The sequence below is a fragment of the Lactuca serriola genome, chromosome 3 (assembly GCF_051521515.1).
Source record: "Lactuca serriola cultivar US96UC23 chromosome 3, Lser_US96UC23_V15, whole genome shotgun sequence".
Lineage (NCBI taxonomy): Eukaryota > Viridiplantae > Streptophyta > Magnoliopsida > Asterales > Asteraceae > Lactuca > Lactuca serriola.
This window is the reverse complement of record NC_136410.1, coordinates 199,809,160-199,834,664: the sequence shown is the minus strand read 5'-3', so window position 1 is coordinate 199,834,664 and position 25,505 is coordinate 199,809,160. Positions and strand designations below refer to the sequence as shown.

Genomic DNA, 25,505 nt, shown 5'->3' with positions numbered 1-25,505 from the left:
CGTTTTATACCGTGGTGAGAAGAGAGATAAAAATCTGTTCCCAAATCTTCAAGGGAAATACAAAGAGTTTCCTTAGGTGATTGATGCGTGACAGTTTAGAGCCCCGATGATTACGCAGGAGAGAGAAAAACTGTCCCGTTTCACACGCCTTCCCATCAGGCGCCGTTTGAAATGTCAAAAACGGTTCCACTTCACACACCTTCCCATCAAGCGCCGTTTGAAATATCAAACCGATTGGACTTTCGGCTGAGTCAGCAACTTATCCCTTTAGAGTGAGTTGTCGTCATAAAGCAAAATAACCACGTGTAACATTGTGAGCCACATCTCTTTTGTAACCTCAAATTCCATAGCGAAAAAAAAACTTGTAAGTAATTAAACCAGAATTATGGAAAATCAAAAAGATTTCCGTGCATAGTGTGTAAAAGAAAAAGAAATAAAGCAACACATATGTGGGAAATAGTGATGTCAATAAAGACACGAAACAATAGATCCCGGGCACGAATCTCTTCCTTCAAAGTCAAGAGAGACCTTAAAGTGTTTGTTTGGTTTCCCGTTGAATTACGATCAGACACTTATTAAGAAGTGTTGAAAGGTATCTTTTAATAAGGCTAATTTGGGTGGCTTTCGCTTCAGTGCAGAATTCCTGATCTTGACATCAGACAGAAATTGACTGAAGTACTTGTGAGACCAATGTAGTCTGTTGAACAAGTAGGTGTGAAGAGAATTTAAGTGGCATGTGTAAAATACTTTTAGGTGAAATCTCAAAAAAAAATTAAAACTGGATTCTAAGGGAAGAAATGTTATGGGATTTAACAATTTCATAAGAATCACACAAAAAGAAAATTTAGAGATTTCAAGGTACAGCCCCATGGGTGACTTCGTTAATTCATTAGTAAAAACTAGAGCAAATTTAATTGTTCACCGTCAATGCATAGTAGGTATTGAATTGTGGGTTTCACTTAGCACGTAGTGGCACGTAGCTAAGATCATGAACACAGAAATTGTGTAACCATAAACCTCAGTGGTAATTACTGAGAGTCTCAAGGGTTACGTGTATGAGGCGAATAGGATGGAGAAAAGTATTGGAGATGGTGTAAAGAAACCAAAGTACCTCTGCTGTTAAAATAAGGACCAAGCAGAAAACTCTTATCTCATGTGAGAAGAGAGTAAGGTAGCTCATGATTAGAATAAATATAAAAGCCTAATTGGGAAGACAAGGGTTGTATATACCAAGTCAGTAAGGCTATTATTCAGAATCAAGTGAGGCTTTGGACACATACAGCAGCATGCTTCTAGGGACACTTAACTATTAAAAACGTGAGAACAAGAATTTCTCCACAATTATCCACAAATAAAAATTAACGAACACAAGCAAACAAAAAAAATGTTTTTGGAGTTTTTGATTTAAAGAGAAAAACAAACAAAAATATTGTTGGAGTTTTTGAGTTAAAGAAAGAAAAAATAAATAAATAAAACTTTGGAACCGAACCCGAAATAGACCGAACGCTCGGTTCATTTCGGTTAAAAAAAACTTTGAAAAAGAAAGAAAGAAATGAGAAATAAGAGTACAAAAAGTTTACAACCAAAGAAGCTACCTTTAAGTGATAATCGAAGATAAGAGAATAGGACCGAACCCGAGCGCTCGGTTCAATTCGGCACTCACGTGAACCGAACCCAAACGTTCGGTTCATTTCGCTTCCAACTTTTAGTTTTGAGAAGTAGTTTTTGGTACTGACTCTGATTCCATCATACCTAGCCCTTGTAGAATTTTATTGAAACTTGCTTTAGGAAGAGCTTTGGTGAAGATGTCAGCCAGTTGAGCAGAAGTTCAAACAAAATGAATTTCTACGTTTCCGTCTTCTACGTGATCTTTAATGAAGTGGTACCTCAATGCAATGTGTTTAGTTTTGGAATGTTGCACTGGGTTATGATAGATCCTAATTACACTTTCTGAGTCACAATATAGTGGGATCTTTTTCATATTGAGTCCATAATCCCGGAGTTGACTTTGGATCCAAATCACTTGAGATGTGCAAGAAGCGGCTGCAATATATTCTACTTCGGCTGTAGACAGTGAAACACATGTTTGTTTCTTAGATTGCCACCTCACCAATTTTCCATCGAGGAATTGACATCCTCCTGTAGTGCTTTTCCCGTCTAAACCACATCCTCCAAGGTCTGCTTCTAAGTAGGCTTGAACAAAGAAACCTGAGTTTGATGCATACCAGAGACCAAGGGAGGTGGTTCGCTTCAGATACCGGAGTATGTTTTTTACTGCTAGCATGTGTGGTTCACAAGGATTCGCCTGAAACCTAGCACAATAACACATAGAAAACATTATATCGGGCCTGCTAGCTGTGAGGTACATCAGGGAACCAATCATTTGGCGATATAGCGTTATATCAACTACCGGTTTTTCCAAGGATGGTGTGAGTTTGGTGCTGAACGCCATTGGAACTTTGACCTTTGAATCTCCCATCATGCCGAATTTAGCAAGAAGAGTCTTGGTATATGCTTCCTGGTTGATAAAGATGCCTTCGGGTCCCTGTTTAATGTTTAAACCAAGGAAAAAGTTAATCGGACCCGTTGAGCTCATTTCAAATTTAGTCTCCATCAGCTTTCTGAATTCAGCTGTTAAGCTAGGATTCGTTGAGCCAAAGATGATATCATCGACATAGATTTGAACTATCATAAGGTGGTTACCTTCCTTCTTTCGAAAGAAGGTTGGGTCAACCGAACCTTGTTTGAATTTAGACATCTTTAAGAACTTAGTTAGTGTTTCATACCATGCCCTAGGCGCTTGTTTCAGACCATAAACTGTCTTGTCTAGAATGTAACAGTGATTTGGATGCTTTTCATTCACAAAACCTAGAGGTTGCTCCACGTAAACCGTTTCTTCAAGTTCTCCATTCAGAAAGGCGCATTTCACATCCATTTGGTAGACCTCGAAGTTCTTGTGTGCAGCGTAGGCAAGAAATATTCGAACAGATTCCAGCCTTGCTACCGGAGCAAATGTTTTTTCGTAATCAATTCCTTCTTCCTGGCAGTATCCTTTCACCACAAGACGAGCTTTATTTCGAATCACATTACCCTCCTTGTCCATTTTGTTTCTGAATACCCATTTGAGACCAACGACTGAGACATCTTTAGGTGTTGGAATGAGGCGTCATACCTTGTTTCTTTCAAACTCATTGAGTTCATCTTGCATAGCCTGAACCCAATCAGAATGATCAAGAGCAGTATTGACGGTCTTCGGCTCAACTTTGGATACGAAGGAATTATACATGCAGAACTCTACTTTGGAGAATAGGGAGGTTTGCTTTGCCTTCACTTGGGATCGGGTCAGGACCTTTTCAGATACATTACCCACTATCTGAGATACAGGATGATCTCTGGTCCATTTAATGAGGGGAGGATAGTTTGGATCATAGGATGGATCCAATTCAGCGTTGACCATTTCTTCCAATTCAGATTGACTATCTTCATCATAGAACATATCGGAATTCTCCCCCTCGACAGATGATGAATCATTTGGATCTTTAAGTTGATTTGGACCTTCGGGTGCAACAGAACTCTCAGGTGTAGTCGGACTGTCGGGTGCTACTGGACTTTCGGGTGTAGCAGGGCTTTCGGGTGCTACAGGACTTTCGGGTGTAGTTGGGCTTTCGGGTGATACAGGACTTTCGGGTGTAGCTGGGCTTTCGGGTGCTACAGGAATGGAATTCTCCACCTGAAAGTGTGAGTTCGGTTGATTTGAAGAAAATAGATTCTCCCCCTCAACTGAAGTGCCGTGCTGAGGAGGTTTGTTTCGAACTTGTTCTCCTTCTCCCATTTGTTTGGCTGCATCTTCGACAATCTGCTTCAGATGATCGATTTTGTTGTCTGCCGCCTTGGCTTCCGAGAGAGTGGCTTTCTCAAGTTCATCGAACAGGTCTACGAACTGATCAAATAAATTAGCAATCATGGCTGTGACTTGACCTGTTTGAGAGAAAATTTCTCCAATTGCTTCTTCAGTAGTCTTTAGCTTCTTGACGTAGCTGTCATCGAAAGTCACATAATAGGTTTCTTCAATCTTTCTAGAACGCTTATTTAAAACCCGGTATGCTTTTGAAGCAAGAGAATATCCCAGAAAAATTCCTTCGTCAGCTTTCACATCAAATTTGTTACAATGTTCTTTGGAGTTGAAGATGAAGCACCGTGAACCGAACACATGGAAGAATTTTACGTTCGGCTTCCTATTATTGATGATCTCATAAGGAGTGAAAGAGAAACGCTTGTTGAGATAAGACCTATTCTGCGTAAAACATGTTGCAGCAATAGCATCAGCCCAAAAATATAAGGGAAGAGAAGCAAAACTTAGCATAGTTCGGGCCGCCTCACACAAGGATCGGTTTTGCATTTTGACAATACCATTCTGTTGAGGCGTGTAAGGGGATGAGAAGTTATGACTGGTTCCTTTTTCTACCAAAAAATTTTCGAATTCTTTGTTCTTGAATTCCAGTCCATTGTCGCTCCTAATGTTTCGAACGACTTTTCTCAGTTGCACTTCAACCTGCTTGATAAACATCTTTAGCTTAGAAGTGGCCTCGGATTTGTGCTTCAGAAAGAATACCCATGTAAAACGTGAGAAATCATCAACAACAACAAGAATGTACTTGCTATCGCCAATGCTCTCGATTGATGATGAACCACACAAGTCGATGTGCAGCAACTCAAGTGGTTCAACAACTTTTGTGTTTAATTGATGGGTGACTTTGACGACTTTGTTTCCCCATTTCGCATGCAGCACACAAGTGTTCTCGATCAAACTTGAGCAATGGAAGACCCCGAACATGACCTCCGATGACAAGCTTGTTGATGTCTTTGAAGTTGAGATGAGAGAGCCTTCAGTGCCACAACCAGCTTTCGTCAGAATGAGCTTTGGACAAAAGACATATGGCTGGATTTCCTTTGATTGATCTGAGATTCAGAGGAAACATTTCGCCTTTTCGATCTAATTTGAGAATGACCTTGTTGGATTTCTTCTCTATAATCTCTGAACCTTCGTCGTCGAATGATACTTTGAGACCGGTACCACCCACCAGTTGAGATACACTGATGAGATTATGCAGCAATCCTTCTATGTATGCCACCTTTCTTATTGTGAAGTCTCCATTGGTTATCATCCCATAACCCTTTATCGTTCCATAGGAGTTGTTACCGAACTTGACATTGCCACCATTTTGAAGTGATCGAAACTCCCTTAACTCTTCCTTCCTTCCTGTCATGTGACGTGAGCAGCCACTGTCAATGTACCATTCTTTGTCAAACTGCTCGTCACTAATAACCTGCAAAAATTAAGCAGATTTAGGAACCCAAAGTTTCTTGGGTTCACGTAAGCCTTTCACAGGAACAGGAATAGTAAGAGAAACATCAACAAGATATGTTCGTTTTACTAAGGTTGTTTCATCTTTTCTTTTAATAGTAAACACTTTGATTTTGTTAGAATTAGCTACAGGTGTTTTGGATTCAAATTCTGGTGTTTGGGCACTAGTCTGCTTTCGGCCCTCCTTGACTGAGGAAATCTTCGTTTTTCCTTTCAAATTCGTTGATGATCTTGAATTTTGTGTAGGAACTGAATTGGGTTTAGAAGAGGTTTAGAATGAGAAGAATTAGAGAAAGAGAATTTAGAATGAGAGTTTTTCCTGACTTGAGGTTTGAAATGACCCTTTCGTTTATGGTCATTAGAGGGACCGAACCTGGACCTTCGGTAGTCGCTCGATGATGAGCCGAAGTTAGAATTTTGAGTGTTGTTGGCTGGTGATCCAAAACTTGGTCTTTTATTATAAAAACTTGATGGACTGAAATCAGGTCTTTGCCTGCTGTTATTTTGCGGGCCGAAATTAGCTCTTCGGTTGCTGTTGCTTTCGGGACCGAACCTATCCTTTCGGTTCTGTTCTTCGTTTGACCCGAAAGTCTTTCTCTCTGACTTAGAAGCTTTATCATGGTAAGAGTAGTGAGGATTTTGAGAGTGCCAAAACTGCTTTCACTCTGAGAGATTTTTCTTGTATCTAAGATTTCTATGCTGCTTTTGATTTTTCACCTGTTTTGGTTGTCTATGGATATTGGCTTTTTGTTTCAGCTTCTTGGCAGCCGGTTCACTTTTCATAGATGAGGATTCGCTTGTGGAGGTGACTTCTTCTACAGGAATTTCTTTTGTGCCACTTGTACCAGGTACGTCAAAGTTGGTAGGCTTATTCAGCGGTTCTGGCACATAGCTTCCTTTGGTCTTCCAGGATGTTCGCTCCGACAGACCAACCGTTTCATCTGCATTGTCTATGGGAGCTGACCAGAAAAACTCATCACATCCATCTGCATTATCTTCGTTCACCATGGCAGTGAGTTCAGCTGTTTGATGTTCGGTTACTCCTGTGACTTTATACACCTGATTGGGAGTAGTTCTAACCTTCTGAAACACAACAGTTTTTTCTTTAAGGACTGGGGACTTAGATTTGGACAAGCGAGCGAATTCTACAGAATTTGCAGAAATCAGATTTTTGTGGTTTTCGGGTTCACTCTTGACAAACTCAGAACAGTCGACTTCATCCTCTACAGAAATTTCACTCATATCATCGTCCTCATTAAGTTCAAATGCGTTTTCAACATCAATTTTGTTTTCTGAACTTAAATTGGTACTCAATGAGTCGAATTTTTGTATGGTTTCGGTCTTGAGTTCCAACTTATCATTTTCATCCAGAAGATTTTTAAGCATGTCCTTATGGTCTTTGGACTTTATAAAAGATTCTATTTTGTCCAGACCATACATATAAGTGGGATTCACATCATCGGAAGATACAACACTTTCACAGTTGTATGCGTCAGCATCGATTTCATCCTCCTTAAACTCAAGGAAGGGTAGAATCATGCAATGTATCTTCTGCCCTATTTCACAATTCAGATGCAGTTGAGTAATGTTAGCATAAAGCCTTTTAGCGATTAAACAAAAAACATTCCTTTGTTTTAACAATTTCAAATTGTCTCTTTGCAAATAAATGTTTTCATCTCTAGTCTTAATTAGCTCCAACTCCTTCTGCTCAATCCACATCCTTCGCTCCTCACTCTTGGATGACACCCTGCTTATTTGGTCAGTCAGGTTAGAATTTGTGACCCGTGTTTGAGTTAAACAACTATCTAGATTTGATATTCTTGAATTCAAGTTATTTAATTCCTTTTCATATGATTTTTGTGGAATTTTAAACGTAATAAAAACATATTGTACCTTCTTGATCAGTTCATCAAGTTCACTGATCTGCACACTGAGAGGTTTTGCTGTGAAGCATAAGTCCTCTCGCTCCTTAGCCTCTTCATTTCCACCATCACTATTATATCCCCTCATCTGAGATACGTCAGTCACCATCAGACATCTTCCACTGGTTTCATCATCTTTTGCAACATAAGCCTTTCCATGCGAAGGCTTTCTCACCTCATCATCTTCTGAATCGGTCGACCACACCTGTACGCCACCGAACTCATCATCCTCTGCCAAACCCTGCACAATAAGAGCATTCATAGAATGATTAGTGCCACCGTTCTTCCTTTTTATTTCTTCCAGTCTTTTCATAAGACTTTCTTCTTCATCTTTCTCTTCGTTTTTCTTAGCCATCTTCTTCAGCATGCAATCCTTTGCGTAGTGATTCTTTCCCCCACAGTAGAAGCAACTGACACCAAAGTCAGCTTCACCCTTAGCTTCCTTTTTCGACTCCTCAACTTTCAGTTCATCTTTTACTCTTTCGGAACTATAGCTTCCTTGCCAATTACGATTTTTGTTGGAAGGAAACTTTTTCTTGATAAACCTTCTGGGATTTGACACCATTAAAGCATAGTCTTCGGCTGTCAGATCGTGATCTCCCAGATTAAGATCCTCTTCATCTTCTTCTACACTTTTACCCCTGGACAAGAGCGCCAGAGACCCCAGACTAGAAACCACGCTCTTCTCTTGCAGCACTATCTTTTCTTGTGATTTCAGAATTCACACCAGTTTCGCCAACGAGTATGATTTGAACTGCTCGTGTGCTTTAACTGTAGACACAACAGCTCTCCATTCGGATCTTAAACCATTCAAAAAAGTGACCTTTTGTTTAATAATTTTCCTTTCAATATCATGTTTGATCATCTTGCTGAGAAGATGATTGAAGCGATCAAACATCTGTGTAACAGACTCATCAGGATTTTGCTTGAACTCTCCAAACTCAGACAGAAGCAAGGTCTGAATTGAGTGCTCCAAATCTTCATCTGTGGAATACAGCTCTCGCAGCCGATCCCAAATTTCTTTATCTGTACTGCAGGAACTTACTAATCTAAACGTGTCAGATTGAAGAGCGAATCGAATTAGTCTCAATGCTTTGATGTTGCACTGAAACTTCTCCTTTTCGTCCTGAGCAACATCTTTCACATCTTTTAACAAATCATTATACTCCTTTTGAGTTTTAATAATTCTGGATGTTCCTGAATGAGAAAATGGTCCAGACACAATGGCTTCCCATATCAGATACCCATTATCTTCAGATCCAATGCCGTAGTCTTCAAAATGATGCGCCCAAACCTCGTAATCTTGAGTGTAGAGAATTGGAATCTTAGTTGTAGATCCTATACTGTTCGAGATGTTGATAGGATTGGATTGAGAATCGTCCATGCTTGATCGTTTAACCTGTTGCAAGATCAGACTTGTAATACGTAATATTAGGGCAAGACGAATAAATAATGAGATACGTCAATTATGGAGTGACGGCTCAATAAATATCAGTAAATGCGGAATAAACCCTAATCACTTCTTTCACAGAAGAGATGTGTATGAATTACACAGCCTCCTGCTCTGATACCAATTGATGAGTTTAAGAAACTCTTTGATCGTTTAGATCTTACAGGTAAATCACGAAAGCAAAAAACAGCAATATAAAACACAAGAATGAATCTGAATAAGTCGAATGATTCAATTGATTCAATCCTTAGCAGAGCTCGATCAAGAACTTCCGTTGTAGAGGATATTAGGGTTACAAAAGATAAAGATCAAATTCTTGACAAAATAATTTCCAAATCTTACGTACTAGGATGCATGCAAGCACCTACAAATACAAAACCCTATAAAATAACTCACGGATGGACAGGCCCATACCGGAGACTAAATGGACTAAATAGCGAGCCCAAGACGCAACACCTTCTAGACCTAACATAATTAATTCTTGATTGATACTAATTAAATAATACTATTAATATATTAGAACTTATAATATATTAATAAACCATAAGTGTTATTTCTCTCATTTAGTCTATCCAAATGCATGAAGCCATGCAACCCAAATGGACCATGCCGGGTCGGGTCAAGTACATACCAGAAATAGTTATGGACTTAGACACCTTATCCAACAGTTTCAAGGACAGGATTAGGGAGATCCTTCAGGAGGAGGTTGTTGCTCACTTCCGAGCACAGTTACCAAAGATGTTTTGGTCTATTAATACCGCCATGTTGGAGTATTTTGATGAGCGTTAAGTTGCTTTGTATGAGGTTGTTGTTGTTGCAGCCACTACAGTCATTGTTGCTGTTGGGGTTAGTGCTTGGAGAGTATTCGAGTATCGAGACTTTGACAATATGAAGCCCTCGACATTTGATGGATTTCAGGACCCGATCATAGCCATGAGGTGGCTATCTGAAACTGACGGGTGTTTCTTCACTTTCTCTTGCCCAACTGACCAGAAGGTCAAATGCACTTTGAACCTTCTGAGGTCCGGAGCAAAGGATTAGTGGAGACTTGTTACTAGCCTGTATTCTTCTAAGCAGAGAGTTTTTGTGTCTTGGAAGCAGTTCTCAGAGATGTTTCGTTCCAGATATGTTTTGTTGGTGGAGCGTGAGAGGTTGGCCTAGGAGTACTTTGATCTGAGATAGGGAGTTGAGTTGGTGATGGAGATCACCAAGATATTCACAGAGAGGGTCATGTTTTGTCCTGAGTTTTCTACTTCTGAGCAGACTTAGATGACCTGTTACTTGAGCATGCTTAAGACGGATATCGGGTTGTTTGTATCTACTCATTGTTATGGTTCTTTGTTGGAGTTATAGGAGGACGCCAGGCGGTGTGAGATTAAGATAGAGTTGCAGGCTAGGGAGCAGAGATTGGCCCCGGCGTAGTCGCAACCTGCGTCGAAGCGGTTCAAGGCCACTGATATTAGATCTGGGAGTCAGAGGGACCGCACTTATGGGAAGTGCGGAAAGGTTCATGAGGGGGCCTATGAATCAGGTAGTGGGTGCCACAAATTTGACAATGAGGGGGACAATGCGAGGGATTGTCGTCGGCTGGCCCCAGTTCCGAGTTCCAGGATTTTCTATCACTGTGATCAGGTTGGCCATGTGAAGGTCAATTGTCCATTGCTCGCCGACATGCCCGCACAGGCCCCAGCACCAGCTACTTTAAGGATCATCGATGGGCGCCAGGGGAGGGCAGAGCCCTCGAGGGCTCGAGATTACGCTTTTCAGCTCACTACCGAAAAGGTCAGAACAGCTCTAGATGTTGTGACTGGTATGTATATATTCATTATTATGTTGATTATGTTTTGTGTTATGCTTATATACATGCCTCCGATAGGTACGTTCCTAGTAACTCTTTGCCTACTCTTGTGTTGTTTGACTCGGGTGTGATTCAATCTTTTGTATCTCAATCATTTAGTAGGGGGTTTGATATGCCCATTGGGGAGTTAGAGTGTCCATTACAGATTTCTATCGCTAACGAACACGGGATTTCTGCATATGCGGTATATCAGGGTTGTGTGCTAGAGATCTTTCGGGTGCCTTATCCAATTGATTTGATCCCTATCTCCATGGGTTATATGCGCGTGATAGTGGGTATGGACTGGCTGACCATGTTTGGTTCCATGATTGATTGTGAGGGCCAGTGAGTGGTAGTTTAAACCCCAAGTGGGGAGAACTAGTTGTTTATGGAGAGGGCACCAGGGTTGGTTCACAGTTTTGTTCGGTAGCCAGGGCTCGTCGGTATATTCAGCACTGGTGTGCAGGTTATTTGGCTTATATGGTTGACACTCGAGTTGGGGATCAGGTTTCATTTTTAGAGGTTCTAGTGGTCAGGGAGTTTGTTGATGTATTCCCAGAGGAGTTACCTGATGTGCCTCCCAAGAGGCAGGTCGAGTTTAGGATTGACCTTGTGCTAGATGTGGCCTCGATTGCTAAGGCGATGTACCGCTTGGCACCGTCTGAGATGCAGGAGTTGTCATCTCGGCTGCAGGAGCTGTTAGGCAAGCAGTTCTCCATGGGGAGCGTCGATATTGTTCGTTAAGAATAATGATGGTTCACACCAGATGTGCATTGATTACTGGGAGTTGAACAAGTTGACAGTGAAGAACCGTTATCCCCTTCTACAGATTGATGACCTCTTTGATCAATTACAAGGTGCATCTTGGTTCTCCAAAATAGATCTGAGGTATGGGTATCATCAGGAGAGTGAGAGAGGAGGACGTGGAGAAGACCGCGTTCCAGACTCGTTATGGGCATTACGAGTTCGTGGTGATGCCATTTTGGGCTCACTAATGCGCCTACTGTGTTTATGGACTTGAGGAATTGGGTATGTAGGTTGATTCTCGTTCGACAGTCGTTGTGTTTATTGATGATATCTTGGTGTATTCCTAGACCAGAGAGCAGCATGAGGAGCATCTTCAAGAGCTTCTGAGGGTTTTGAGGCGAGAACAGCTTTATGCCAAGTTCTCAAAGTGTGAGTTTTAGTTGCGAGAGGTCCAGTTCCATGGACACCTCATTAACCAGTATGGGATTTTGGTCGATCTGACCAAGATCGAGGCTGTAATGCAGTGGTATATTCTGAAATCTCCCTCAAATATCAGGAGTTTCTTGGGTTTGGCGGAATATTATTGGAGGTTTATTCAGGATTTATCCATGATTGTGGTACCTCTCACTCGTCTAACGAGGAAGGGAGTGGATTTTTGGTGGGGCCCTAAGCAGCAGTTGGCGTTTGAGACTCTTTGACAAAGGTTATGTGAGGCCCCGATATTAACCCTGTTGGAGGGAGTTGAGGCTTTGGTGGTGTTCTGTGATGCATCCATCACTGGTATGGGGGTTGTCCTTATGTAGAGTGGATGAGTGATCGCTTATGCTTCACGGCAGTTGAAGCTGCATGAGACGCGATATCCCACACATGATCTGAAGTTAGGGGAAGTGGTGTTTGCCCTCAAGATTTGGAGACAATATCTTTATGGGGTCTGTTTTACTGTCTACACGAATCACAAGAGTTTAAGTTATCTGATGACCCAGCCGAACCTGAACATGAGGCAGCGCATGTGGCTGGACGTAGTGAAGGATTATTATTGCGAGATCCTTTACCATCCGGGTAAAGTAAATATGGTGGCAGATGCCTTAGCCACAAGTCGACTGGATCTTCAGTCCGGAAGACATGTATGAGGGTATCCGTTGATTCTCCGCTTTTAGGATTGATCAGGGAAGCTCAAATTGAGGGAGTTTGGAAGTAGGAGAGGATCCGGGGAGATATTGATAGATTTATCAAGGATAGTCGAGGGTTGTTGACCCGGTGTGGTCGGGTTTGGGTTCCAGTTTCTGGTGGGATCAAGCAGATTGTGTTGGAGGAGGCCCATAAGTCTCGTTTTATATTCATCTGGGGGCCACCAAGATGTATCTGGATTTGAGATTGAGCTACTGGTGGCCGTGTATAAAGAGGGGGATAGCATGGTATGCTGAGAGATGCTTGACCTGCAGGATGGTCAAGGATAAGCATCAGAGGCCGCATGGCAAGCTATAGCCTTTGGAGGTTCCCATATGGAAATAAGAGCAGATTTCGATGGATTTTATCACCAAATTGTTGAAGACGGCAAAGGTTTTTGTTGTTATCTGGGTCATCGTGGATCGATTGACCAAGAGTGCTCACTTTTTGGCTATCCGGGAGAGTTCTTCGGCCGAGAAGTTGGTTGATGTGTATGTTCGCGAGATTTTAGCTTGTCATGGGGTTCCAGTCTCTATTGTTTCAGATCGTGATGTTCGATTCACTTCTCGATTCTGGCAGAAGTTCCACGAGGTTACATTTCAGCACTACTTATCATACGCAGACCGGCGGCCAGGGTGAGCACATGATATAGACCCTTGAGGATATGTTTTAGGCTTGTTTTATTGATTTCAGTGGGTGTTGGGATTCCTACATAACTCGTGTGTAGTTCTCCTACAATAATAGTTATCACTCCAACATTGGTGCTCCGCCATTTGAGCTCTTGTATGGGCTGAGGTATCATACCCCGGTTTGTTGGGGAGAGGTTGATCATATGGTTATGGGAAGGATCGAAGTAGTCCTTCATACCATAGAGCTTATCCAGCAAATCAGGCAGACTTCTGTCAGCTAGAGTCTACAGAAAAGTTATACCGACCGGCACTGATCTGAGTTGGAGTTTTAGGTTGGTGATAAGATATTAATGAAGGTCTAACCTTAGAATGGTGTGATACACTTCAGGAAGATGGGGAAGTCGGTTTCCCGTTATATTGGGCCCTTTCAGATGATCGTTAGGGTTGGCAAGGTTGCATATAGGTTGGACCTACCTAAGGAGCTCAGTCAGATTCACAGCACTTTCCATGTTTCGCAACTGAGAAAGTGTCTATTAGATGAGGATGCAATGGTGTCCTTAGATGATATTTAGGTCGATGAGTGCCTGAACGAGAGGACAGTGGCTATTTTGGAGAGAAATATGAAAGTCCTACGCAACAAGGAGATACCTTTGGTAAAGGTACAGTGGCAGCATCGGAGAGGCTCTGGGTGGACTTGGGAGCTGGCGGCTGAGATGCAGGAGCATTAACCTGAGTTATTCGCCGCCGCAGACTTCAAGGATGAAGGCTACTTCAAGTGGTTGAGAATTGTAACATCCCGATGATTAAGTTAATTATAATTTCAGCCCTATGATTTGATTATATTGTATTTTGGTCCCAAGTTCAAGAAATGTATGCATAAATGGCTTTAATGGCATTATTGTAAATTTTAGGTCTTCGGAGTATCCTATGCATACGTGGTGTAAGCTGAGTGTACTAGGGTGTACCTTAATGAACGCATGGCGTACTTACCAAAGAAGGAATTTCATTCGTGTTTGAAGCTCTAGTTCACCTTGTGAAACCATTTCAAGCCTTAAAGAGTGTGTTTGTGTGTTTAAGAGAAGAAGGAAGGAATCCAAGCTCATCTTGGAGGAATGGAGCACTTTGAATCTGGGATTTATTCTTCATTTGCAAGTCTTCTAAGGCATAAGTTTGCATCTTTGTCTTTCAATCATGTAGATCTAGAAGTGGGTGTTTTAGTGATGCTTTTTGGTCCCAAATGTCTTATCTTGAGCATGGCAAGTTCTTGACAATTTTAGTTGTCCTTTCAGGCCCCGGGAGGGGTCCTAAGCCATAAATATGAAGTCACAATGGTTAGTTATTCTCCATGCATCTTGTAGAAGGTCTTAATGGATTAAGTCCTTAAGTTACGCTCTTTATGGGCATCCAAAGTAATAAAGTTGGAAACTTTATGACTCTAGAGTGTATTTTACCTATGGATCCGAAGTTTGGTCGTAAGAGCTTAAGCCATTAAGCTCTTAATGGAGTTTTGGATCTTTCAAGGGTACGCCCCGTGGACTCGGAGTACACCCTGCGTACGAGGTCAACCACCCCGATGGTGGTCAACTGCGAGGCTTCATGTACGCCTAACGTACCTCAGGAGTACACCCCGCGTACGCACCCTAAGTTGACTCAGTCGAGTTGTCTCGATTGAGTTGACTCGACTGGGTTGACCTAGTTGGTTTGACCAAGTTTGACCTTGAGGGTATTTTGGGATTTTAATGGGATCGGTCTATTGGTGGGAATAGGTGTTGGTTAGAGAGCTGAGATTTAGAATCAAGACCTCATTAGTTTCTCTTCAGTTTGCGAGGTGAGTTTTACTCACTGTACTTTCAGGTCGAAGGCACCAAGGTCGACCCATTGGATTGTTATTGTATGTTGGTATGTTGTAGTGGTCTATTAGATCGGTATCTTGGTATCTACGATGTATGTTATGCTTAGTGATCTATAAGATCTGTTTGATTGTCTATTGACTGGCTATATATGTCTATTTGTTATGTATATGTCGACATGTTATGGGCGGTTGGGTTGAGGCGGACCAATGGAAACTGAAGGTCAAGAAACACAGGGTGGCCCGGATAGACTGAAGGCCCGGAGAACGGTCCAAATAGACTGAAGGTTCGGTGAGGCGGTATGCTAAAGGTTTTGTGAGCGGTGCAGATACTATTTAGGCCTACGAGGCGGTTAATGATCTTCTCATATAGAATTTCCAGACAAACAACATATTAGAACATATCATTAATGATCTTCTCATATAGAATGTCACGTTATCAAAACATGAAGAAACCGGTTATATGGACCGAATATGTACAAAAACAACAATTACTTATTTTGTCAAAAAAAACAACATTAAAAACTAAATGTGTACAAATTGAAAACTTAATCGAGAGTAGTCGGTCATAAGAACTGAATGAATATATACAAAACAACAAGATCAAAGGTTTATTTTACAAGAAAAAAAACAATAAAAATTAAACATACAAAAATTATATTATCTTTTTAAATCATTTTCATATTTATTATTTTCTTCTCCACTCTATTTTTTCATATCTTTTGTCATGTTGTAAATTTTTCCACTTTTGTGATGTAAATTATGCATAAAATGTTGTACACACTAGAATTGTTTATGATTTTACGTGAATTTTGTTTTGTTTTGACTTTCCAAATCTTTAAATTATGCATAAAATGTTGTACCATCTAGAATTGTGAACGAGTTTTTGGTGAATTTTATTTTATTGGTTGAATTTTTAGGTGAATTTTATTTTATTAGTTGAATTTTGGACTGTGGCATTTTAGAATTTTATTTTGTTAGATGTTGTAATGCTCTCGAAAATTTAAGAGGTCAGTGGGTTACATTTTAAACTTATCCATATTCTAATAAAAGAATAGGTTTAATCTTCTATTGACAAGTGTTATATAATTAGAACTCCTCATTAATGTAATATATCATTTATCATGTCACTTGTCAACCTATTAATTATCAATTTCAAATTTCAAATTCTAAATTTCCACTCTAATTACATTAAATTAATAATTGATTATCCATTTCAAATTTCAGTTTTTAAATTTCTCACTCTAATTGCATTAAATTAATAATTGATGCTTCATTTTAAATTTCAAATTTTAATTTTCTCACTCTAATTATATTAAATTAATAACATTAGATTGAAAAATAAAATAAAATCAATACATATTATATGATGATATAATTTCACGTATTTATTTAAATCAATGATTATAATTTAATATAACTAAGAAAATATCTCTTAGGTAATAGATTATTTAAAATAATTAATTAATAATTTTGATTTTTTGATATCAAAGTTTAATTAATTTTATAACCGTGATTCTCACGGGTTATAAACTAGTTGTAAATAAATAAATATCCTTTCTGCTTTTTTATTAAATTCATTGGACCTGCATTGAATTCTTATTACAAAAAGATCGATTGAAAAATAAGAAGGTTTAATCAAGGGAAAGGCAAGACAATTAAACTAGGACAAATTATATGAAAACCATTTTTATGACTTAAGTATTATATTTCACCAAAACGTATCTAGCCCATCAATATCAGGTTTTGTCTTTCATCTTGAAGGTCGAGGGTTCAAGTCCGTCCGGTTGTTGACATAGGCGGAATTAAGTGTTAACTTAGGAGTAGATTAGATTTTTCGGGAAAAAAAAAACCTAACTGGTATTAAAAAGTTGTACCCAAGTCACTAGATTTTGACAAAATGTTATATCATGAACACTTTAACATGTTCTAGCAAATCACAGTGATCAAGACAGGCGGAAATAGTAGGGAAATGTGTGATTTTCATTAAAGAACTGAAATGAAGTGATTAAACCAAAGTCACATAGTTCGTGGTACGGTCCGGTATGGAAACAGGGAACGGGAACGTGATTCATGAGGTTGGGCGTATCGGGTACGAGGGGGTAGGTTCATTTCGGTACGTATCCGATACGGTGTACCATTGGTCCCGATACGGTGTACCTGTTTTTAGAACACATATTTAGCAACAGTTTACCTATAAACATAATTTCCAACAATATATTTGATTTAGAAGCAGAATTCCAACAATAGTATGTTTACAAACTCGATTCCAAAGGTGCATCAGGAAGCAGTAGGCGCATCAGGATAGATAGATGAATAATAGTGCTAAAAACCATTCTCGATAACTAACAGAATAGAAGTAGAAGAGAAGCAGAAGTAAAAATTCAAAATTGATTACTAGAAGTGGAAGTCGATAGAAATAGGTAGAAATTGAAAAATTGATTACTGCAAGAATCATGTGATTGAAGAATTAATAAGGGGTCTGAATTAATAAGGTGAATTGTACCTGGTATCAAGGAATCAAAACAAGAATCGAAGCGTTTGTTTTGGGGAATCTTTGCTTTTTGGAATCGACAATCCAATTCCCGCCTAATCGCCAAATCGGCAACACAATAGCCAAATCGGCGTACCAAAAACGTGAATCGAAACACCAGAAACGTGAATCGAAGCAATCCAATCCGATGGAATCGCGTTCCTGGCATCGTATCGGATAATTGATTGGATCATCTAAGGGTCGTACCAAAGAGCGTTTCGGCCACGATTGGGATCGATTATGTACCGTGTTTAGGTACGGGACGTTCAAAACGTGGTACGAGACCTTTTGAGCGAATCCTGTAACTATGGATTAAACTAAATTATAGTGGCTTTTAGGTATTTTGCCCAATAAATTAACATAAAAATGATGATGCTTCAAATCCTAGCTTTAAGTAACAAACATGGTGATACATAATATTTGAACAGCTAACTTAACCAAATAAAACACATAAAAAACAAATAAAACCCCTTTACACTCCATTTTCAACAATCTCCTTCATTTCACCCAAAGAAAACACCCCAATGCTTCATTTTCAAACTCTTATTTCTTTATTTTCTGCCTCAACTACAAATACCCGTTGTGTTCATGCATTTTATCTTTACTTGATACTTTTTATTGATTTCATAACTCAATAATACTATCGCCAAAACAGTATGTGCCTATTGTTAGGCCAAAAAAGAAAATAATAAGAGTTGCTAAAGGAGTGTCAAACTTTGTAAACAAGTAGCAACTTAAGAATGTTTCACTTCAATCAAATCAAGAATTATTCACTCAATCATTTCTCTCTCTAACATTCTTCTTGTTCTTCGTATTGTTCATTGTTCGTATTTTTCTTTACTTATTTTAGTTGAACACTTTGTTGGGTTATATTCTTCGAGGTTTGACTGGTTTATCCAGATTTGACTGGACTTAAGATCATTTGTAACCATTGTCAAATCTCAAGAAGTGTCTCTTTGATGATGCAGTTACATTCCTCTCAATGAGATTCAAGTCAATGCCTAACTGAACTTCGTTAAAGAGTCGATAGAGATTATGGACCAAGAAGTGAAAAGGCTTAAGAAAAGTTGCATCCCCATAGTAAAGGTACGATGGAACTCTAAACGAGAACTAGAGTACACTTGGGAACAGGAAGATTAAATGAAGAGCAAATACACTTATTTGTTCGAAGGAATCCCGACTACAATCTGAATTTCGGGACAAAATTCCTTAAACGATGGAAGAATGTGACAACTGAGAAAAACTTCGTCAATGACCACTATTAGAAAATAACATAGATAAATAATGTAATAGAGTATCAATGTAATATCTCGGTTTATAAATAAATATGATTGAGTATACTCTTGCACATAAAAATAAATCGACTCATAGGCTCGAAAATGAGTGTCCAAAAAGTCGTGTCTTCGTCTACACTGGTTGAGATATTCAGAAAGTACACGACGACATGATTCCAGAGATATAAGTTTGGTAGAAATCTAACTTCAATCGGAGAAGTTATGATTTTTGTTAAAAGTAAAATCAACCGCGTAATTAAAATTATTAACGTCAAAATGGAATTGAGAGATCATTCGAGTTTTGGCTGTGTCACCGAAAGGAGAGTCGGATTTTAAGCTCTAATGATATGTTATAATTCTAATGGTATGATGAATGTTGTAAATTGTAATGGTATGAATGCATGCTTTGCCGGTTACCAAAAATAATACCACAATTTCATTAACTTGCAAAACATGCAATACAACTTAAATCCATCATATAGATACTAACATGATAAACATATTCAATCACTTAACCCACACTTTGTACACAAGAAACGACACAAACAAAAACCAACTAATAGCTAGATATAACTTCAATTTCAGATATTGTTGTTCAATCTTCATACTAATGTTCAGACAAGCACACTTTTGTTCATCCTCCACCCAACCAATGAACTTACAATCACAACCCTATAAAGTTTGAAATTGTAAACATTTAACATGTTAATAACTAGATAAAGTTGAAGAAAGTTGGAGATTAGGTTAGATTTAACAAGAAATTGAAATTAACCGGGTTAGAACAAGCGTAGTAAAGTTTTTTAAGGTTGTTCTTGCTCCACGAAGTACGAATCACAACTTTAGCCCCACAATTGCATCTAATGGCCATTTTGATTTCTACGTTGAGAAAGATAAACTAAGAAGGGGAAGAAGAATATTGGGCGAGGTAGAGTTGTAAACGAACTGAACGTTCGATGAGTTATTCGTGAACCGTTCGGTAGGAAGTTCGTTTATGTTCGTTTTATTTAATAAATGAACAAACATGAACACAAATTTTAGTTCAGTTATATTCATGAATGTTCGTTTATGTTGTTCATTTATGTTCGTTCATTTAAGTTCATTTTATGTTCATATATGTTTGATTGTTTTTTATTACATTATTATATTATATGTTTGTTTATGTTCATATATGTTCGATTATGTTTATTTATCAACGTTTGTTTATGTCCGTTCATTTATATTCGTTTAACGTGTTCACGAACATAAATGAATGAATATGAACAATGTAATTTTTTAAACGAATGAACATGAACAAAAAAACGTGTTCATTTGGTTCGTTTACAACCCTAGGGGGGAAGTGAGCGAAAGAAAGGGAGGGGCAACGGTTATAATAGGGCAACACTTGAAATGACGAAAATACCCATGCATGTTAGGCATGTGGGGAACCCAATTGGAGAAAACAAACTGATAATGTCGATAAGGACTGGGCGGGCAGGAATTAACCATGTGAGGGACCATCTAGGTTAATTTTTAAAAATAAAGACTGAACGTGCAATGGACACCTGCACCGGGGACGATTCATGTAATTTACTCAAAAATGAAACATAGTCAAAATTACATAAATGGTTCATATAGTTTATCCATGGTTACAAACTCAGTTTCTGCTAAACCTGAAAAGATTAATTTACCCTCACAATAACGGACGAAAAAGTATCGGTGTGTGCAAAATGGACCATTCATACAAGTTTTGGAAACCATAGAGACAATGTTCGTCAAAAATATTAACAAGGATTGAGTATGTGACCTTTGGTAAACTATAGGGACCATTTATGTAACTTTGTCCAAAATTTATGAAGGTTAGTGGGTTATTACAAAAAGATCGATTGAAAAACAAGAAGGCAACTGTGAATCAAGGGAAAAGAAGATAAAAGAAAGACAATTAGATTAGTTGTGAATCAAGAGAAAAAAGAAGAGAAAATGAAAGACAATTAAATTAGGACAAATTACATGAAAATCTATTTTTTGAAATTTTTATGGTCTAGCTATTATATTTTGGTTTCCTCAATTAAAACCAATGAAGAAGATTAAAGGGCTGATAATATAAAACTTTATCAAAGTTAATGATTTTAGAGAAAATTTACTAAACTTTGATAGTATTAAAACACTTTAACATGCTCTGTTATAACAAATCACATCGGTCAACATTATTAAAAAAAAAAATGTCAAATTTGAGTGCCTTTCATTGCCAGAAGTAAAACAAAGAGATTAAACCAAAATATAGTGGGTTTTATATAATTTGTCCAATAAATTAACATAAAAATGATGATGCTTCAAATCCTAGAATAAAAATGGTGATACACAATAACTTAAACAAATAAAGCACATAATAAACAAATAAAACCCCTTTACACTCCATTTTCAACGATCTCATTCATTTCATCCACCGAAAACACAAATGCTTCATTTTCAAATTCTTCTTTCTCCATTTTCTGCCTTAACTGAAAATAACACAATTCGAACATTTAACATCACAAAAATAGAATCCAAAAATCAAAGCAGAAAACAAACAACACCTTCTCTAAGATAGCAGACTGATGATCCACACCATAGTTTCGCATGTGTTTCAACATCTCCAATTGCTACAACATTTTTATTTACACATACCCATTTAAAATTTTCAAAAAATAAAAAATAAAATGAAATAAATGTTGTTGGATATTCTTACATGTGAATGTAACGTTTGTTGCATTTGCAATCTTTCAGAATATTCATCTGGACCAAGCTCGGCTTCTTCACATGCCATTTCTTCCCTGTTATTAAATCGGTTTACATATCAATAAATCATATCAAATGTGTTTCTTTTGGGATAATGACATAAAAACCCTTAATTTTGTAAGTTTTTGTCGGTTTTACCCTTTTGTGGATTTTAGGTTCATTAAAACTTGCAAACTTAGGGGTTTTTGTTTCATTATCCCTTTCTTTTTTACTTAATGCAAAAAAAATGATTTAATAGAAAAAACTTCAAATTATGTGTGTATAATGGTATCAGAAATATAATGACAAAGGAATGGAATTGACAATTGACATAGCAATGTAATAAACAAGGTAATGGAATGAGTTATTACATTACATTATTACATGATCATCTTTGGTTGACATGTAGAAATGGAATGATGTTTTGATATGAATATTTTATGTTGTAAAAAGATTAACTCTACATATACATAGTTAAGATTAATCTCATAAAAGACCTTATATTTTGTGTTTTTTCCAGATTAAACCTCAACTTTACTTTTTTTATGAAAAAGACCTTGCACTTTTTCATTTTTTACGATCTGCCCCTTTTAGTCGTTTTATTCCGAGAAAACTTGTAAAATGTGAGGGTTTTTTACTTTTTATGGAAAAGAAACTAAAAAAATCGAGGGTTTTTTCGGAAACAGTTAGAAGGTCAAGGGCTTTTTCTGTAAAAAAAAAAAAAAGACAAAGACAAAGTTGAGGGTTTTTTTCGGAAAAATTGAAATTGAAAGATACAATGGTTTTTTTAGGAAAAAAAAAATAAAGTTTGAGGTTTAATCCAGAAAAAATACAAAATATAAGGTTTTTTAATAATTATTGAATTTTTTTATTTACAAAATAATAATAGGCTTAATCTCAAAAAAGACCTTATATTTTATGTTTTTTCTGAATTAAACTTCAAATTTACTTTTTGCCTAAAAAGAACCTATTATTTTTTCATTTTTTCCAAAAAAGCCCTCAACTTTGTATTTTTTACAAAAAAAAACCTCAACCTTCTAAATTCTTCCAAATAATCTCTCAACTTTTTTAGTTTTTCTCGAAAACCCTCACATTTTACAATTTTTTTTGGAAAAAATGACTAAAAGGGCCAGATCGGAAAAACTGAAAAAATACAAGGTCTTTTCAGGCAAAAAGTAAATTTGAGGTTTAATCAGGAAAAAAAAACACATAAAAAATATATTTTCCACTTTCCAGTCATTAAACCTAAATAATTCTACAGTAAAAGAGAGAGAGAGAGAGAGAGAGAGAGAGAGAGAGAGATTACTTTGCTACAAATGCATAAAAGCGAACCATTAAATCCCGATCATTTTCATAGTCCATGTTTATTTTCCCCAAGCAAGCAAGCCCATAAGCTGGATCTGAAATAATACAATTTATTATTTTTTTTTAAGTCTATAAAAAATTATATAATTGATTTATATTTAAAAAAAAAAAACCATGTATTACCAACTCCCATTTCCTTTAGTATTTCCTCCTGTATAGCAGTGGTCACAGCTACAGCTTCCTGTATTTATTACCATCATGTTCATGTTCATGTGTTGTCTATTTCAAATTTCAATTATTCAAAAACCATTTATTTGATATATTTCAAATTCACAATTTTGCAGATAAACCCCTGGAAAATCGTTTTGCACGATTGAGTCCCTCAACTTACTAGAACACTCAAAACCCATGGTTTTTTTCAAAAAAATTTGACTTGTAATGCTGGTTGAGGTTATTTTACAAAAACTTGTCTGCAAAAAGTGTGCAATAAACAAATATACCTACTTTAAATATGGTTTTCTAGCAAAATTTTGTGAAAATACATGGTTAAGAAAGGGGTTTCTAACAAAATGTTGAACAAATTACATAGTTTACGTAGGGTTGTGGGTGGTTTTAACGCCATTACAGAGGTGACTGAAATTACTGAAGATTAATCACTTTACAAAGGGAACTACATCACACTCTTCTGTAACAACTAAGAACTTAATCAAATCAAAATTAATCCACTAAGAAAACCTTAAAAGAATCCGAAAATCAAGAAGAAACGAGAGAGATAGATACCTGGTTATCGTTGACAGCATCTGCAATTCGTTTCTTGACATCTGAAATAATTCATTGAATCTTGAATTGGAATCGATTCATCGGACAATATACGCATAAAATAACGATAATACTGTGCGTGTATGTGTGTAAATAGAGATCGAAAGAGAGAAATTGATACCATTTTGAGATGTGAGAGTGGAGAATCGATCGAAGAGATGAAGCAACTGTTCTCTTGATAGCATTTCGAACTGTAGTGATTGTTTTCTAGCCCTAGCATGCCTATTAAATTTTGGGTACTGTATTACCCACACAAAACGACATCGCTTTTTAAAGGCTTGACAGGTCCACTAATGGTTCTTATTTCATCGTAAAAAGTTAAAAATAAAAAATAAAAAAAATACTTTATAGTTTATATCACAGAACATAAAGATCATGTTTTTCGATCAATTTCCAAATACCCATTGAAAAACATATAGGAAATAAACAATGTTAGATTTTCATTTTCTTACACTGTTTCTTGAACAAGAATCAAGAAACAAATTAAATAAACATAAACATAGAATCACAACACTTGAAACTAACCCTAAATAAGCAATTTGAAGAACCCTAGAACTGAAAATTTAGAAATCTTCATCCATTTTGAAAACATGAGAGTCTCCATTTCCGTTCAAATTCGACATCACAGAAGCTTTCTGATACTCACCCACCCTTTTCTCGAAGAAATTGGTCTTCCCCTGTAACGAAATCAGTTCCATCCAATCAAACGGGTTCTGGGCATTGTACAATTTCCCATATCCCAATGCACCCAATAACCTATCAGCAACGAATTCGATGTATTCACTCATCAGATCCCCGTTCATCCCTACAAGAGCACAAGGTAAGGCATCGCAGACGAACTCTCTTTCGATCTCCACCGCATCGGAGACGATTCCCTTGACTCGTTCCTCACTCAGCTTCGTCTTCAGTAACCCATAAAGCAAACACGCAAAATCACAGTGTAATCCCTCATCTCGCGAGATTAATTCGTTCGAGAAGGTTAATCCAGGCATCAACCCACGTTTCTTCAACCAAAAAATCGCGCAGAAGCTTCCGGAAAAGAAAATCCCTTCAACGCAAGCGAAAGCGATAATACGCTCTGCAAACGTCTCCGAGCCATCGATCCATTTGAGAGCCCAATTCGCTTTCTTCTCAACACACGGAATAGTCTCGATTGCTCGGAAGAGTCTGCTTTTCTCATTAGAGTCCTTTATGTAGGATTCCAGAAGCAAACTGTACATCTCGGAGTGGATATTCTCGATGGCGATCTGAAATCCGTAGAAGGCACGCGCCTCCGCAACTTGAACCTCTTTCATGAATCGTCCGGCTAAGTTTTCCAAAACGATGCCATCGGAGGCGGCGAAGAAGGCAAGGACATGGGTGATAAAGTGCCTCTCGCCGTCTGTTAACGAGTCCCAGTGACGTTGATCTTCAGACAAATCGACCTCTTCGGCTGTCCAAAACGAAGCTTCGGCTTTCTTGTACATTTCCCAAATTTGAGGGTACTGAATTGGGAACATACAGAAGCGATCTGGGTTTGGAGCAAGAAGAGGCTCTTCAGGGATAGAAGGCATTCTAGTAGGTTTCAAAGAGATCTGATTGGCGAAAATGAATGAAAGATGAGGGGTGGAAGATTAGGGATTGTTTGGTATGATGAAATTAAGGAGAGGAGTGACCATGTTTTTATAATGAAATTGTTGAATAGTAAGAGCGGGTGATTTGAATTTTGAGGGTAAAGCTTGCGGGAGAATCTTTACACTTTTTTTAATTTTTGGCACTTTCAAATTTCAATTTCAATATATAAATAAAATGGTAATAAATTTATGGGTAACTCATACAACAAATGAACAAAATATATATTTGTATTTTTTTTTTGGAGTAACTTAATCAAATTAT

At 37.8% G+C, this 25,505-nt stretch overlaps 2 protein-coding genes across 2 annotated transcripts; both read right to left on the bottom strand.

Moving 5' to 3' along the window:
• Positions 1-21,017: 21,017 nt before the first annotated feature.
• On the bottom strand, positions 21,018-23,904 carry LOC145093504 (plant/protein). The gene is made up of 7 exons (XM_079031645.1): positions 23,752-23,904; positions 23,592-23,632; positions 22,995-23,052; positions 22,813-22,906; positions 21,478-21,562; positions 21,326-21,391; positions 21,018-21,250 (listed from the first exon to the last, which is right to left on the bottom strand). Exons 1-7 carry the CDS (start codon positions 23,813-23,815, stop codon positions 21,158-21,160), a joined length of 501 nt encoding a protein of 166 aa, XP_078887771.1. The 5' UTR covers positions 23,816-23,904; the 3' UTR covers positions 21,018-21,157.
• A 142-nt stretch (positions 23,905-24,046) lies between these two features.
• LOC145093503 (ribonucleoside-diphosphate reductase small chain) lies at positions 24,047-25,282 on the bottom strand. The gene has a single exon (XM_079031643.1). It carries the CDS (start codon positions 25,181-25,183, stop codon positions 24,194-24,196), a length of 990 nt encoding a protein of 329 aa, XP_078887769.1. The 5' UTR covers positions 25,184-25,282; the 3' UTR covers positions 24,047-24,193.
• Positions 25,283-25,505: the final 223 nt, after the last annotated feature.